This window comes from Plutella xylostella, chromosome 3 (assembly GCF_932276165.1).
Source record: "Plutella xylostella chromosome 3, ilPluXylo3.1, whole genome shotgun sequence".
Classification (NCBI taxonomy): domain Eukaryota; kingdom Metazoa; phylum Arthropoda; class Insecta; order Lepidoptera; family Plutellidae; genus Plutella; species Plutella xylostella.
In genome coordinates this window covers 9,081,905-9,098,440 of record NC_063983.1, presented here as the reverse complement: position 1 = coordinate 9,098,440, position 16,536 = coordinate 9,081,905, and the positions used below count along the sequence as shown (strand labels likewise).

Sequence of the window (16,536 nt, the reverse complement as noted above, 5' to 3'; positions counted from 1 at the left end):
TATAGAGTGAAAACAATTATTATAAGAATTAAATAATTCTTAGGTATTTTTGAGTATACACTTTGAATAAACCTATCTTAACGTAAAAAATATCGTAGTTTTTAAGAATACCTAATTATATTTTACAATAATTAAGTTCCCTATCTTTAAATTTAAAGTCAAATTGTTCGAGTTTACGAATTTTCTTAACACTCTACAAAAGTATTTCATTCACAATAAGTGTTGTATGTTTTTTAGTAAGTATATGTTAAATGTATTAATTCGAAATCATTTCGTAAAAGAATCAAAAATTGCCAATTGATTATTTCCATCCCTCTCACATCTAGAAATATTTAAGTAAAATAACAGAAAATATAATTTCAATAATGTGGATTTAAAATAATTATGCTGATATAGTCCTAAAGCCTCATAAAATTAGCCTCTTTTTTACTATAACTCTATTTACTAAATTTATTAAACTCTTTTGATATTTTTTAATGACACAAAACAGTTTAATAGAATTCCTAATCTTTAGCATTGGCAATAAATCGATTCCTTTACCGACTACTGAAGTTTATCGCTAGTTTCGCTTACAGCTAAATGTCTTAGCTAATTTATATCTTACCGCTCCCACATTGCTTTAATATATAGACTGATCGCAATTGTGTCTCCTTATGGATGAGTTGCCTTGTAGCTGTCAGCATAATGAGTTAATTATATTAGCTGACAGCGTTCTGAGTTGTCTACTAGCTGTCAACATATTGAGTTGCTTCTTAGCTGTCAGTCCACAGAGTTGTCTACTAGCCGACAGAATGATATAGCAGTCAACTGTCAATGAATCAGACTGTGAGTTGCCTGCTAGCTATCAGCTATTCACCATAGCTGTGAGCTACTCTCCATTTGAGACAGAGTATTTCGGGGTTAGTTCAGGAGCGGTGCCGCTATATTCGGGATTTATCTAAGTTTATTCGAGTAGGTTAAGTTTGCTATTAGTCTTGCGCAGTTGCGCCCGCCACGGGATGATCTTTGCCTCTTCTTCTGAGTCGTTGTGTTTGCCGTTCTGTGTAGCATGGCCTGTGGGAAATAGAAAGAGATTATTTCTATGATATGGTAACTAATGAAGATAGGAGAAAAAAAACCAGTTCTAATAATAGGTTACATTTTACTGTCATAATATATGTATAAGCCTGCAATTGCAGTTGATAGATTTATTGCAAATTGGCCAAACACAGACTCTATCTATCGACTGTAATTTGCCAGGGACTTGATGGTCATCAAAAGTAAATTGATAATGTTTTGTACAGCGAACGCTTCGCCCCCAAACTACACGCAAATTGGAAAAAGCAATTAATCAATCTGTGGATGAGCCATTAACTGACTCTAATCCTAATCATATTGTAAACGTCAAATTCGTAAGTAGGTATGGAGTTTGGTTTATTACTCTTTCACGGGTAAACTTCTTGATACCTTTTTACCCGACTGCCGAAGGAGGAGGGTAATGTTTTTAAATGTATGCATTAAGTTGACACCCTGGATTAACACACAAGCTACTTTTTATCAGAGAACTCCCACGGGAATAACTTTTAGTCTGCGGGTACGAATAGTACGAAACTTGCGACGGGCGGAACGAAGGCGGGGCGGCACGACGGCGATGTAATTAAATGCATTAAAAACATAGCAACAATTTTCGTCCCGCAGACTTAATGAAGCGAAGCTCGCAAGAAAAGCTACCAATCTCACCATTGCAATGGTTGTCGGTCGCCATCTTGGCCTCGGAGGGGGCGCGCGCGGGGTGCGGGGGCGCGTCGTCGTAGTGCGTGCACAGAGTGATGTTGTCTATGGACACGGCACGCTGGCCTGTCGTCGGGTACGAGCGCCACTCTCCGTTGGTGGTCCCGTTGGATTCTTCCACTTTGGGCGTGTAGAGAGATTGCCTGTGGAAACGGGTGGTTAGTTAGTTTTGTGGAAACAGGATGGTCATCAAATCGTCATTACTTCAGTATCCTACAGTGAAATGTAAATTAGGGGAAAAAGGGACGGATTTTATTCGGAATTTATTTTATGCTAAAATGCTCTTGAAGGCTTATCGTCGTATTTGAGTGTATTCTACATCTACATGGAAAACCTCGGTGTGGATCCATCTATACGCAGTGGACCAGCGTGGTAGGAAATTATCCAAGTTTAGTAGCTTTGATAGCTACACCTTAATGTTACATGCGCAAAGGTATCATCCCAATAATTCAGGCTCAGAAACGAACACTCTCACAAATAGGACAGACATCAAGAACCCAAGAAAACATCATCGCTAAACACAAATCCAAAGCCACCAACCTCAGCCGATTCTCCGTCTCCTCTCTCCTCTGCAGCAGTTGTCTCTTCCACGCCGGTATGGCGGCCGCCCTCCTCCTCTCCGCCTCTCCCGCCAACTCCTTCTCCAGGTCTCTCCTTGCCCTCTCCGCGGCTCTCCGCGCCAGCATCTGTCGCTTCCACGCGGGGATCACGTTGCCAGCCCCGTCGCGCTCAGGTACCTGCAGGGAATCCTACCCACGTCCAAACGAATGTTTTTCGGTTAAGGAGACAGTCGGTGGGTTTTGGTTGGTTGGGTTGGGGGTTGTGGTATCGCAGTTTATTTTTGGGATGTTTTAGCTAAGTGGTTGGAAATTTGTTAAGTACTAAACTTTAGTATTAGAGGTATGATAAGATTGTTTTTAAATTAAACCCATTCAAAGGAGATCTGTAGCTAATTGATCGTTGCGAAAATTTTAAATCGTAAGTCATATTAAACCATATTATAACCAAAAAACCTCCACCCAAAATTAGTCTAAGTGACAGCAAGGATTTTGCTTATCATAATTATGATATGGCAGTTAAAGGGTTAATGGCATTTAAAATTGCGATACCACACTACTGCTGAATATAATGTTACTACAAATATATTGAGAAAAAACATTGATTAAATTTTGAAATTTCAGGTTTTTTTTACAGCGGACTCAAAGAGTTTCAGTCTTTAACTTTTCAACGGTGCATTAAAATGGTGCAAAGAGAGACTGTCTCCTTGATTCTAAATTATACTGTGCGGGTTAAATAAGTGTATTCACATTAAATCTATTTTTGGAATGGCAACATAATAGTATTTATTTATTTGATTGGATTTGAGGCCGGTGCACGATGAATTATTTTAAAGTAGCTACATACGCAATACATTTCATGTGGATTAAATTAACTGAATTCTGCAGTCACGTTTCAAAAAGCCCCTTAAAAGTAAAACGCACAAAATAACGAAAGGAAAGTAAGCGTAAAATAGACAATAACAATTACCAAAACATCATTAAAACACGCGTACATATTTTGTAAGCACTTTCGCGTTTTCCAACGTAATATTAACGCACTATGGCCGGGTGCGTCGAGACCACAACAACTGTTATTTAAACGTCAACAGATTCAATTAGGAAAGATCATTTCTACGATTGGTGCGTTACCAAATGGACTTGCTTCAGAGAAATCCGATAGGATGAGATCGAAGCTTATGTTATCCAATAAAAATATCAATTTCAGAAGAAGTACTTACCTAAGTGACAAACCATAAAATCATTAACTACCTAAGTAGTTAAGCACTATTAAATTTTGTGACGATTTAGATACATGATAATGCAGTAAGAAACGACACATTTGGCATAAGATAATATTCAGAATGAACTATCATTCACATTTGTCTCGTTATACTATGGAAATACCTACAAATTAAAAAGTCGGGGTCCACCAATACGTCTAAAGGGTAGCAGTCCAGAACCTGCCATTACCCACCTCACGCGATGCGCGTTGACCGTGGCAATGACTATCTAACGGGCTCCAGCCGTCCACCATCGCAAGTCCAAACACTCCACTGGATCTCCAACAAAAATTACACTTCCGCTCATTACTTTAAGAGCCAAGAATGAGTGTATACAGGGTACAACGCGTGAAGTGAACAGGCTGGTGATGTAAGATGCGCAAGCGCAAGATATATGGGAAAGGTCTTGATGGTTATTGGACGGTTTTAGAATGTTATGGTTATCGTGGCCAAACATGAGTGTGTTATTCGCAAACATAGATCTTGGTTGAAATCACGTTGGTTAATAAGGTTTAGTTTGTTGGTAGCAGATATAAAGAAAATGTTAAAGAATTGAAACTAACTATGACTACAAAAACCATTAATAAGATTTTCTTCCAACAGCTGCATACATTTTCTGGCAAAAGTGCTACTGGCTACTATACTTTCCATAGAGGTGCTGCCACTTTGTAACGCCTGAAAACGTAAACTTTTAGTTTCCGAAAACTGTAAATTTCCCAAGTAAGTTCATAGTTTTCATTTTTACCGATAGACGCGCCAGTATTCCAATATGCATAAGGGGCCGTCCATTAATCACGTGAGGCTCAAAGGGGGGGGTACGGAAAACCTCACGAAACATCACGAGGGGGGAGGGGGGTCTTGTTAGACATCACGTGTATTAATTTTTTGTCAAAAAGCGCTAGGTATTTCTGAACCGATATTTTGAACGGCGTAAAATAAATAAATAGCCTTTACATAGACTTCCAAAAAAATACACGTGATCCAGGAGGGGGGGTTTGTCCCAAACCTCACCAAATATCACCAGGGGGAGGGGGGGCCAAAAATGGAGAAAAACGACCTCACGTGATTAATGGACGGCCCCTAAAACAACAAGGCGTTAATGAAAGTCTAGCCAAGTTTTCAGTTTTGGTAATTAACCTATTCCTGTTTCTACAGAAATTCGTACCCGTTTCAGCTGACATTGAAATAAAAGTAAATTGCGCGTAAACTCCGTCTCTCCGAGTCTCCTCAGACGTTTCATTTCAATATTCAACCGGCTGAAGTGGTGGAGAAAGAGTGCATGACAACACGTATAGTCACTGCGTTTCACAATGACCAGTGCACACAGTAACTTGAGAGGATAATTGAAAGAGTAAGCCGGTGCTTTCTAAATGACAAATATTATGTAATCATGGTAAGTAAACTATTACTGATTTCAAATCAATGTAGGTACGTGCCATACACACGCACAACTTATGTGCCAGCGTGTGTTTGTAATGAACACGGGGGTAGGCTTAGAAGGAACTCACAAAGTTGCTTTTGCCGTGATAACTCATCTTTGCCAGCTGATCGGTACCTTGGCAGATAATTTTAACCAGCCTACTGGCAACTTCCTTATTGCATATGTAAGGTCCATCTCGTCGATAACCTTCTATCTCCATTTAAACTCCATGCCTTAACTTAACTGCCTTCCTAAGCTTGGACTTTTTCAGTTTAGATTTTCAGTTTCCATTTCGGACCAGCCTCTTGAATGGAACAGAGATACAGGAAGTTGGAATCACTCAGTCCGATGTAAGGCTGGCTGTCAGGGATGATATACAGAGAACAGTAGAATGACAGACAGGGATGGAAAACTGTTCCGTCTGCCCCACTAGGGGGCCAAAGGATACTAAGATGAATTTCGGAACTGCGTAACTGCTGAAAGACAGAACACGTGAAAATAATAACACTCCTCTTTTTCGGTTGCGGTTTAAACCTATAATATTGACATGATCTCATCAAAGCGCAGTGCTTCCTACACAGCACACACTACACCGCCACTGAACGCGGTGAAAGCGTGAAACGGATGTACTTTACTTACATTGCGTCTCAAAATGAACAAATTTTTCATTCAAATCATGAGCTAATTGATATTAAATTAACAAAAGCCACTTTCGCTCTTACTTTAGGTACTTGGCTTTAAAGAATCGCTGTTTCAGCTCACGTTTTTTAAACGCTATAAAACAGTCGTTTTATTGTTTTCTGTTTGTATCGATCCGATTTCTTTTTTTATGACATTGTTGTGTTGTGCAATGATCTGTATTTTAAAGATGAAGATCAGTACCTACGTTTCAAAGAATACACTGACCACCTATAACAGAATTTTATCAAAAAGTCCTAAGATTTTAATCATTAATTATCATAATCAGTCTGTAATCGTCCATAGTTGGACATAGGCCTCTAAGAATTCTTATGAATACAGTCTAAGTTTGATCTACCTACACTGGACATTTAGATAAAAGCTCGCCCTCTAACAGCTAACTACTCAAAAAAGACGAATTGTGGTTTCAGTTATTCATCTAGGTATGTCTAATGCCTATCCTATAAGCTCCCATAAATTACAGAAGATGTAGTGTCGTGTTATATAGGTAAGTACAGAAATATGTCAGTTATTTCGTTCTTACATAGCTGCTTTAAATTAAAATATTGATACCGCTCATTGTACACACGGCAACGTCAAATGGTTGGCAGGGCACACTAACGTAGTGTATGTGTGCACACTAACGTTGTCGTGTGCATAAACGCAGAAATCGGTTTACACACCAGTAACAAACCACACACACACACACACACACACACAACAGCACAAACGAGTTTGCGCGTAGGTGTAACGTTATTTATTTCTTCAAAATAAATAACTTACATATTAGTAAATAACTTCATAATTTAATTGTAAATTCCCTTTTTAAAAGTATCGACTTTATCGATAACTTAATCTTCGCGTCGATAATTCTTCAAATTATCGACGCGTTCCCATCCCTAGCCAGCGAAGCGGTCTTTTGTTCATGTCCCCACTATCGCGGCAGCCCCACTCGGTGACCACTGGCTCTCGATCATTCGTCCACGGGCTACGGCATCGACTGCGCGTGACCCTACCTCACGGCAGTCCTCTAGGTGCCTAGCCCGCTCTAAAGTGTCGAATGACCTAGACCTTACCAGTGGTACCTTGTGCGTGTCTTCCCCAATATCGGGGTCCAAGGTCCACGCTACCGACTCCAAGGTCCACGCTACGAACTCCAAGGTCCACGCTTACGTCCACGGTACGGTTTACCTACTGCACGAAACTTCTACCTACTTCTACGGCTCGCCCTCTACGTGCTGGTTCGGCAACCCCCTGCCTTCGTGTTGCTGACCACGCCGCGCAGCCGAGCTACACGCCACGCGCACGCAACGGCCACGTGGCCTGCCTACCTACCTGGCCGCTGGAGAAGAGGACTTCCACGCCGGTCGCGTTATCGGGATTCCACGCCGATACTCTTCGACTCAGGGGAGTCCCTATCCGTACCAACTGAAAACTGACTGATCGTGTAGTGTAGGCCTAACCCACGTTGACCTATAAATAAATTTGTGTCAAGCTGAACCCTGGCTTCTCATTTCACCTCTCCGTTAGCTAGCCATTTTTTCCAAAGCGCGACACTGGCGCCCTCCACGTGGTTCTAACGGTCAGTCATTTCTTGGTTGGTAACGTAGCTTGTTTTGTGTGCGTGCAACTTGTAAAGACTTCTTTTTGTCAATTTATTTTATTCCCGCTACACCTCGTAACTGTGGTACTGTGTTTGTAATCTAGTTCTGTGATAAATTTAAAACTATCGATATCGATAATATTTTCTGTTTAAAATATTTATTTGATTGTTTCTTTAAATTTTATTCATATTCAACACAGTACAATAGTTGCATTTGGTTTTCAGCTGCATCTTTTATGCTTTGCTTATTTAATTTACTGTGTACTTGAGAAAAAACTGTCTACTTTAATTGATTTTGTAACAGAACGGAATCAATGAGTTAAGTAGATCTGATCACACAGTAGTGTTAAAAATGACGCTATTCGCTATAGTTTTAGATTTTCGGATAGAATTCGTTTTTAAATTATTTTAAAACCTATTGACATCTACCCTATATCTCTTGCTTTTTAAATTTATTGACTGGACTTTAACTATTAAAACGATTTACTTTTTTTACAATTCTACCCTCAGTTTAGAATATTTTCTTTTTAAATTATGATTCTGCTTGAGTTAGCAAATTATTATATTTGCTGCCTCTTTGAATGAAAGGTGGCCTTATTATTCTCTAAATCTATGATAAGGCTTATTATGATTGAAAGTATGAAAGATTTTTGCAAGAGAAGTATGAATGTGTATGTAGTTTCTTTTAGTTATGAAGAAGTATTAGTTAAGCTGCGGATTTTGACTTTTAGGAGGTCAAAATCCTTGGGCAGAAAGGGGGGTAATGTAACGTTATTTATTTCTTCAAAATAAATAACTTACATATTAGTAAATAACTTCATAATTTAATTGTAAATTCCCTTTTTAAAAGTATCGACTTTATCGATAACTTAATCTTCGCGTCGATAATTCTTCAAATTATCGACGCGTTCCCATCCCTAGCCAGCGAAGCGGTCTTTTGTTCATGTCCCCACTATCGCGGCAGCCCCACTCAGTGACCACTGGCTCTCGATCATTCGTCCACGGGCTACGGCATCGACTGCGCGTGACCCTACCTCACGGCAGTCCTCTAGGTGCCTAGCCCGCTCTAAAGTGTCGAATGACCTAGACCTTACCAGTGGTACCTTGTGCGTGTCTTCCCCAATATCGGGGTCCAAGGTCCACGCTACCGACTCCAAGGTCCACGCTACGAACTCCAAGGTCCACGCTTACGTCCACGGTACGGTTTACCTACTGCACGAAACTTCTACCTACTTCTACGGCTCGCCCTCTACGTGCTGGTTCGGCAACCCCCTGCCTTCGTGTTGCTGACCACGCCGCGCAGCCGAGCTACACGCCACGCGCACGCAACGGCCACGTGGCCTGCCTACCTACCTGGCCGCTGGAGAAGAGGACTTCCACGCCGGTCGCGTTATCGGGATTCCACGCCGATACTCTTCGACTCAGGGGAGTCCCTATCCGTACCGACTGAAAAGTGACTGATCGTGTAGTGTAGGCCTAACCCACACTTGACCTCTTAATAAATTTGTGTCAAGCTTAACCCTGGCTTCTCATTTCACCTCTCCCGTTAGCTAGCCATTTTTCACAAGCGCGACATAGGCTACCAGCTATACCAGCTGTGACATAAAAATATCAACCGGTCGTGTTAGTGAAATAGTTATAAAATTGATGTGAAGCAAAATTTCCCTGCTTTTGTCTATACACTTCGTAGCTCATTGGTAGAATGTTGGACTAATGAAACATAGGTCGTGAGTTCAAGTCCACGGATGGTTATTTTTATTTAACTTAATTCAAATTTTGCGTTAATTTAAACGCTGTTGAGTATAAAATTAATATATTTGAAACTGACAAATGACTACAAGCTGCATAGCTGTCGACTATTTCTCTTCGCCAAAAATATATGATTCGTTCTTCATTTGAGAATTAAAACCATTCTACCCTCATACAATATGAATAAACGAAATTTGTTTTTAGTTTTAGTGACAATTCACCTCTGCGTCTGCAAAGTGATTCACTTTGTGATTTGTCAATTTAATTAATTACTCTTCGCAGTCACTATGGAAAGTCCAGTTAACCATGTTCTAAAAGGCGGAGATAATCGTATACAATATTTATATGAACAAAACATTACAATTAGTGAAATCGCAAGACGTTTAACGGTAAGTAACATAGAATTGCAAATATTTTATATGACTGTTAGAATATTTGTATTTGTATAAGCTAAGTAAATATTTGTTTTTTTTGTTTGCAGAGGAGAACTGTTCAATTATGGGTTCACCGATACGCTGATTCGGGACATGTAAACAGATGTCGTCTATACGGATGCATCACCACGCCATCGAGAAATCGTAGCTGCACGTAGCGCTGATCCGTTCTGCAGCACCCGTTCTACGGCCACAACACATAATCTATCCCTACAAACCGTACGGGTTCACTGCTGCTGGGTTGCGGTGTCGGAGGCCGGCGAAGAAAATTGCCCTAACCGATCAGCATCGTCGAAACAGAGTGCGTTTTGCGACTGACTATTTTAAACTTTGATTGGTGCAACAATGTGGTGATATTTAGTGATGAAAAATCCTTTAAGTCAGACAAGGATGGACGTAAGATATTATGGCGAAAAAGTGGTGAAAATTATAGTTATTGAGGTTAGCTCAGTAATTTTTATTTTTCCATTTGTATAAGATTTTAGTTATTTTGTTAAATACTTATTATCATTATTTACAATTATGGGTAAGCCAATGTGTTAATGATGTTATTGTTACTGAGGTTAGAATAAGTTATCTTATTTCTAGCTAATTAACATGTTGATTCATATAACTAATGACTTGCCTATTTACTTTAGTAAAACCGCCAGTCCATCCTTTTCAGATGTTTATTGCATTACTGCTAATTGAAAATTTTCCTTATTAATATAAACTACAACTATGTTTTAAAACGAAAAACAACAAAAACGTAACATCCTAATGTTTATGTTACGGCAAGAATAAATTTGGTAATTTTAACACTTAATAACTTGTTTCATTTACTTTCTGTGTTGCTTTTATTCGTATATACTACAATACTATTATTAACCATCCTAAAAAAATAAATTAAACCTATAAAAAAAAACAAAAAAGGAAATTCGTAAGTTCAGTGGGATTTGAACCACCATACCGATTAATGTAAGTCTTGTATCATACCAACTGAGCCATTCAATCTATTACAATGCGTTGCAAAATTTTGCTTCATATAATAAAAACAATGAATCATTGTCACTGGCACAACTACATGCTTACAATATCTGTGTGTGGGTTGCCCAGAACTAAATAATTACGTCGACGTCGCCGACACACACATACACTACCTACGTTAGTGTGCCCTGCCAACCATTTAACGTTGCCGTGTGTACATGAACTTAATTAAAAAAAATATATGCAAATTTTAATCAATATGTTCCATATCTCTTCTAATAACCTCATTAATCAACATCAAATTATGTAATTATTAATTATTTACCATAGTTTTCATATACGAGTATAGTTACATTGAGTGCGTTTATATTTATTTCATTGATATGTAGAAAAAAAACATGATTTTAGGTTTTCTATTATTATACTGAGAAGGTGTACCTAGGTGTAATAATGGACATAAAAGTTAAACTTATTTTATCTCGGAATTCCCACGGGAAAGCATTAAGTCTACTCGAAGGTCTCTCCACATCGATCAAAGGAGTATCATTTTTACTATCACGAATTGAAATATTTAAAAGCCCCTGCTAAAAAACCTCATTCTGCATCATGTAAACCACATATAGAACAATAAATCGATTATATTTTCTTACAACGACACTGAAATGTACACGACAGCTATTGACAGATCGCATGCGTCTGCGCATATGACCATCCATTTACATCGTCACCTCGTTATGACAGATAGCATAGCTGGTCACGGTTGGCAGACATCGTTCTACTGGTCATATTTGCATATGCTTTACTAATTAAGAGGCATAACGTTATTTATCTCTGTAGCTGCCTGCTTAATCAATAACGTCTACAAGATAAATTGATAATGTAATGATACCAATATTGTAATGCACATGCATAACTGAAAATGCATTTTGTCATGTTTCACACTCAATGCTATGTAGGTAAGTCACATAAGCACGAAATAATAAGCGGAAATATCAAACATATAAATCAGGAAAAGACGCTCCCAGAGTTTTTGAAGCCGATTATAAATAAATAGGTGTGATACTTCAACCATTGAAACATTACGTCATGGTTATCTGCTAAACGATGTCAAATGCTTCTCGGTCTGTCGGCAACAATGGAAGCAAAGCTCATGAGTAAAAAATTAGACCCGTCAGCTAGTTATTGAGGTATTATATCAGACTATTTGAGCAAGAGACGAATGTTGCGTAATTGATATAAAAATTGAGGTTTGGAAACTAAAATGAGTGTATTAAATAATAAAGAAGGTGGATGATATTGCCTCGATACGGTTGTTTTTAGGCAACTGCGGTTGACTTTGATTATTTGAATTATTTCTGCTACAAACATAAATCTAACTCGATCGTCTTTCATATCAAAACAGCTAGGAAGCTGGCAGCCTAATTAAAGTAAAGCCTAAGTAAAGTAAGATACGATAGGTATATTATGATGTCTTCTAGGTTTGATTTAGTGCTTTCCAGTCTTTTTCCATTAGCCACATAAGCACTGAAGTTAGACCCCATTGAAGTAAATCATCTATCTTTTCTCTTCCGAAGCCGCTCTCACATAGAAATGCACTCAACAGTTGTTCAAAAATGCCCGTCATGTGGTCCGTCACGGCCGTGCACATACACTGGACAAGTCTTGTACGATTAGCGAGTTACACTCACGTATGTATTTTGCCATAATATTATTAGGTATTTACGTATTATTTCACGTGATTTGATTACATAATAATGAATGGGTTGGGGGGTGATTGACATATTGGTGAGCGCAGAAGTTTTAATATTTATATTTGGCATGAATTAATGACATTAGATTAGATTATAACAGTAACATAATGTTCAAACCACCAGTAAACTCGATCAAGTATAAACTAAAGGTACAGCACGATGAGGACTACAAAATCATAGAAAAGTTGTACCTATTTAAGCTAAAAATATTTCAAACATTTCTGGTAACGCCTATGATACACACCACGGGGCATTAATTGTTGTTGTTGCACATCATTTACTGGAAGCTATTCTGTTGTTGAAACTGAAGCTAAGTTCCGTCCGCGAAAATCACTTAAAAATGTGTATTAGAGCGTGAAACTGCGATGTCTAGCACTGGGCGATGATTTAAGAGGAACGCTAGAACGATGTTTATAGAGCACCAGTTGCATGACCAATCATCGACGCACTCGAAACCATAACAGATGCATTTGCGAAGATAACAAACGTGAGGGGAAGGAAGTAGAGCATTGGGTTAAATGCGCGGATGCACTGCTCAGCTATATGAGAGCCATTTCTTATGTCGTCTGTTATTGCAGTTTCCGATTGTATAACCATTCAATTGATCAATAACCCACAATGTAATTTTTATTGCTGCCATTCCAGAAATAGCGTTCGTAATTAACTCTAATTAATTGTAGCTGATATGTGCCGTGTTATAATTAAAGATTAATTACGGAGCACCGATGAAATGTCTCGGTTACACAACACGCACACAAAAGCTACCAAGAGGAGGCACTGACCTGGTCGACGAAGTTTTCGGCGGTGAACCGCTTGGTGAACTCGGTGAAGGTCTCCTTGTCCTGGAGGCTCTCGCGGCGCGCGCGCTCCACCTTCAGCTTCTTGATGCCGGTGATGTCCTTGGACATCTTGAGCTCCTCGATGAGGTCGGTCTTGACGGTGCGGTAGTTCTCTGCGGCGCTGGGCAGGCACTGCAGCGAGACGGAGCGCGCGGGCGGCGGCGCGGACAGCGTCTTGGCGGCGGGCGCGCGCAGGCGCACGGCGCACAGCTCGGCGCTGCTGATGGCGGCCAGCGGCTGGTGCTGGTGCGGCGGCGGCGGCGGCGGCGCGGGCGCGTGGTCGGGCGCGGGCGGCGGCGGCGGCGGGCGCGCCTCCGCCGGCGCCTCGTCTCGCTTGCAGGGCGCCGTGATGGTTTTGAGGTACTCGGAGGGCTTGATGAGGCGGTCGGGCGCGTTGTGCGGGAAGGCGGGGGGCACGAAGGGGAGCGCGGGCTGCTTGTTGACGAGGTTGGCGCCGCGCGGCCGCTCGTCGTCTGCGGAGTCGCGCCGCGCCGCGCCTGCAACGCCCCGGGTGGGGGGAGAAAGTCTCAGGCACGCTAGAGATCACCCGCGCCGTATCAACACACATTTTATGAAGACATAAAACGTGGCTGTTTGCCGGCCGCGAAATTGATTGTCTGGCCTTTGGTTTTTGTGGCCGCTAATTTAATTTGCTTGGACACATTTGTTTTGCGCAGATAATACAATTTATACATAGCATGCTATTGATATACATATTACGTTGTATGTTTTCATAACGGTGAGATTTCGCAGCAATATGCATTGCAGAAAATAAATTAGTCTAATTGAGATAGAAATCCCAACTGTAACTCAAACAGACAATTTGCTTATCAACTGCATGATGTAGAGATACTTAATTCGATATTAAAAGTAGCGTTCGTAAAAGTTAGATAAATATCGGTTCACATTTCAGGATTTTGCGATTAAAAACTTTTTCTAGCGGAAATGAAATAAACTTTTAGACACTATATGGGTTCTTGGCAAATGGAGGTAGATTCTGAAAATTTTAAATAGCGTGACGAATGCATTTACTACTAGTTTTAGGATAATGATAACGATCGTTTTACACGGAAGTTCCGTTTTATTTTCAGTAACGCCCTTAACAACTCTTCGGATTTTGTTCATGTTTACCTATGTCTGCAAGTCTGCACTCAATGGGTCAACTATGCTCTGGTTTCACTATGCCTAATGTCGTCAATCAATCAAATGATTTACGTGATACTTGTGAACACGTCTCTCTAGTGATGTGTACAGTCAACAAAACAAATAGTCATACACCCCCTCAAAAAATTGTTCCTGCGAGTCACAGATGAAAGACCATTTAATTCGATAACGACAACACAATCTCTACCTCTCTCTCTTCGAATCATCTGTCATTTGTCACCACATTTTAACTATGCATTTTTATAAGCGCTGGGCTTCTATCTCTTTTGCCCACCGTACACCTGACTAGAGAGACGTACGCACGCGCACAGTTCCGCGTGACTGCCTCGTCATTCCTGAGTGTGGGCAGCAGCGCATTCAGCACACTGTGCGGCGTCGTCGTTGTATGTTGCAGTTAGGGATTGTAGTCTTTAGTTAAGGCTTGTACACTATCATCTAGTATAGGCAGAGAAGAGAGTTCTTGATTGACAAAAATTATCGAAAGATAGCTGTCATCGGTACGCAATAGCAATAATTCATGTTCTGAATATAATTATTTACTTATTAATCTCAGTTTTGTCGTGTAAGTGACAAATATTAGAGCTAGATTACGGTTGGTCACCGTGGTGACTAATGACGTTTGTCGCGAGTACCCAGGGTGCGCCGGACGTATACTTATAACGAATAGGTTCAGGCACTGCTCCCTGGAGGAAGCATGGAATATAAATTCAGCAGCACCCTTAATTCAGCTTAGACAATTCCTATCTTCCTAATGTAAAATTGTTAGTTGGGACTATTTACATAGAATAGCCGTAAATAAGTTTTATTTTAAATTTATTTTCTGAGCCATGGAAAAGGGAGCTTGGATAGTTATAACAGCAAAAAGCATATATCCTACTGGTCTTTGGCTGACTAAGTAATAATTTACTTGTTTAGTTGTATATCCTATGTACTGGGATCGTATAAGAGCTGCGAAAAACGATACTGTTGTGGACTTTTACACCTAACCTAATTTCACTTTTATATGTATTTATTTTATGAAATTGCTCAACTAAAAACGACGGACAATAATTTTAAATACTTAATGTCTCCGTTTTTATAAAGCCATAAAAACACAGTTTTATCGTCACTGAAAATCAGAACAATTTGGAAATTTCATAATGATAACATAATGTGATGTAAGATTATAATACTTAATTAATAATATATTTATTACAAAAACAAGTTTTATTGACATTATTTTGTTTAAATTAAATAGTAAAAGCTTGACGACTGTTTTTAACAAATCAAATTAGGTATGTTTATTATTTAATATCGAGATACTAATATGCAAAAATAGACTATTAATTAGTTGGATCTATAATCTAATAAGTTGGGGTATTTTCCATTACAAACATAATAAACTTTCTAAAGAAACATACTTATATTATAAATACGTATGTTTGACTCATAATGAAAGGACGTCAGTATTTTTAGTGTCTAAATTAACATAAAACCACTGTTTTTGCGAAGACAACATAATTTATGATGCAGTTTTCGAATTAGTTAAGCTGTCTTCAGGTCATTTATATCTATTATTTCAGGTAATGAAAACCTAAGTACCTACCTGATTCTTCTTTTACTTAGGAAGTCGTCGGTGACAAATAGCGCACCATTAGCCAGTTGGCTTAGGCCTAATTTCACACCATTCGGTTAGGTTAAAAATACCTCGGTTTGGTTACATATATATATAAACGGTTGTTAATTATAGTGTCAACTTCAACATGTTATTCTATGAATTTGACACTATATATTGACTTCGTTTGTTCGTATCTAAATGAGTTCGGGATACACCCCCTGGTTTCTCATAAGCTATGTCACTAGTTCCTAATTTTTCTGCATGTATTAGCCCAAACCCTACAAGCAATAACCAGTCCGATTCTTTTGATTAAAATCTTATTAATCTAGATAAATATCTCATTATGTAGATTATGGTAATAACATTTGAGAGGCGTAACTAAACTGTTAACATTTTGAAATTTCTTTTGTTCACGGGTCCAATGTATGCTCATGTTATTGTGTTATCTGCAGGCATGTTTTGACAACTAGTAATTATGTCTTTATCAGACTCTATCAACAATAATAGGAACATGGAAAATATTTTAGGGGAGCACTGTTTCCTTGAGTTTTACTATGTAGTAGTTTTGTGGAAAAAGTAGTTATTTACGATGGAGTAAGTATGGTAGTTATACTGTACTATGAAAACATATGTTTTTTATTTATTTAGTCATATGTACCAAGGATGTTATTATTTTTTATTAGTACGTAGCACATTGGTCATCTCCTTAACTTAGTATTTTTTCTGATTTTCGGAAAAAAATATGT

The 16,536-nt window shown here is 39.1% G+C and overlaps 1 protein-coding gene and 1 long non-coding RNA gene across 7 annotated transcripts in view; one reads left to right on the top strand and one right to left on the bottom strand.

Annotated features, from left to right (window-relative positions):
• Nucleotides 1-236: 236 nt before the first annotated feature.
• LOC105391915 (espin) overlaps nt 237-16,536 on the bottom strand; it is a 105,280-nt gene continuing 88,980 nt past the window's right edge. For 5 of the 6 annotated variants that reach the window (XM_048626271.1, XM_048626274.1, XM_048626256.1 and 2 more), the window contains 4 exons: nt 12,973-13,526; nt 2,311-2,519; nt 1,720-1,913; nt 237-1,053 (listed from right to left, as the gene is read on the bottom strand). In XM_048626271.1, coding sequence (XP_048482228.1) covers nt 944-1,053; nt 1,720-1,913; nt 2,311-2,519; nt 12,973-13,526 — 1,067 coding nt within the window. In that variant the 3' untranslated portion in view covers nt 237-943. The remainder of the gene's footprint in view (nt 1,054-1,719; nt 1,914-2,310; nt 2,520-12,972; nt 13,527-16,536) is intronic. The other variant, XM_048626264.1, reaches the window with a different exon arrangement.
• Nucleotides 6,443-8,809, top strand: LOC125489683. Its single transcript, XR_007267170.1, has 3 exons — nt 6,443-6,806; nt 6,849-8,427; nt 8,470-8,809. It is a non-coding gene; the product is annotated as an uncharacterized LOC125489683 (long non-coding RNA).